Source organism: Triticum aestivum, chromosome 6A (genome assembly GCF_018294505.1).
Source record: "Triticum aestivum cultivar Chinese Spring chromosome 6A, IWGSC CS RefSeq v2.1, whole genome shotgun sequence".
Lineage (NCBI taxonomy): Eukaryota > Viridiplantae > Streptophyta > Magnoliopsida > Poales > Poaceae > Triticum > Triticum aestivum.
The window spans coordinates 378296361-378297172 of NC_057809.1; the positions used below are offsets into that span (position 1 = coordinate 378296361).

At 42.0% G+C, this 812-nt stretch overlaps 1 protein-coding gene across 2 annotated transcripts in view; it reads right to left on the reverse strand.

Moving 5' to 3' along the window:
• Positions 1-556: 556 nt before the first annotated feature.
• The window catches only part of LOC123127583 (ATP synthase subunit 9, mitochondrial-like), a 20726-nt gene continuing 20470 nt past the window's right edge, over positions 557-812 (reverse strand). For both annotated transcript variants that reach the window (XM_044547331.1, XM_044547332.1), the window contains exon 3: positions 557-812. This exon is cut by the window's right edge. In XM_044547331.1, the coding sequence (XP_044403266.1) occupies positions 584-812 (229 nt within the window). In that variant the 3' untranslated portion in view covers positions 557-583.

An 812-nucleotide genomic window follows, 5' to 3' on the forward strand; every position in this document is an offset into this window, starting at 1 on the left:
TAGGTTTCTTATTCTAAGACAAATTACTATACCATAAGGAGATTACCATTATGAGATGACACTTGAGAGGGCACTTTAAAGTGATTGAACCCACTTTCCATGTTAGTTTAAGCAACAGTATCGCTAGGGACCAAAGTAGTGAAAATGGCGGCTCCATTTTCCAAAACTTTCTGTCTCATAGGACTGTGAAACCACACAATTTCACATTCCCCTTGGGAAATTGGGAAAAACAGGCCCCGGATTCCGATAACTTATGTCTCGCCTAGTGGAAAAGTACACAATTGACTAAGAAGATTGGAAGGTGGTACGAAAATACTCATCGGGTCTTTCATTCCAGCAGTCATGATATAGCTTCTAGCTTTGACCGCTCTTAAGGTGCCCGCACTCTTGGCTTGAATCGCCGACTTGTGTTTCGGTTTAACCGAAAAGAAGAATCCTATCATTTCACTACTCGACAGAGGCTCCTCATTCATCCATCGGATAGGACGCCCCATCTATGGACCAAGAGAACGAGATATTGACTTTTTTTACATCTGTAACTACATTCTCACAATTCTTTTTGATCTCATGACTTTTTATGCAATCAGAAAACGAATGAGATCAGAAAGGCCATCATTGGGGAAAACAATGCAATAGCTTCGGTGAGAGCAAAGCCCAAAATGGCATAACCAAATGATTGTTTAGCCAATGATGGATTTCGCGCCACGGAATGAATCAATGAACTGAGGACGTTTCCAATACCGACAGCAGCTCCCGCTAAAGCAATTGTAGCATCTCCGGCACCTATTGATTTAGCACCTTCTAACATCTCG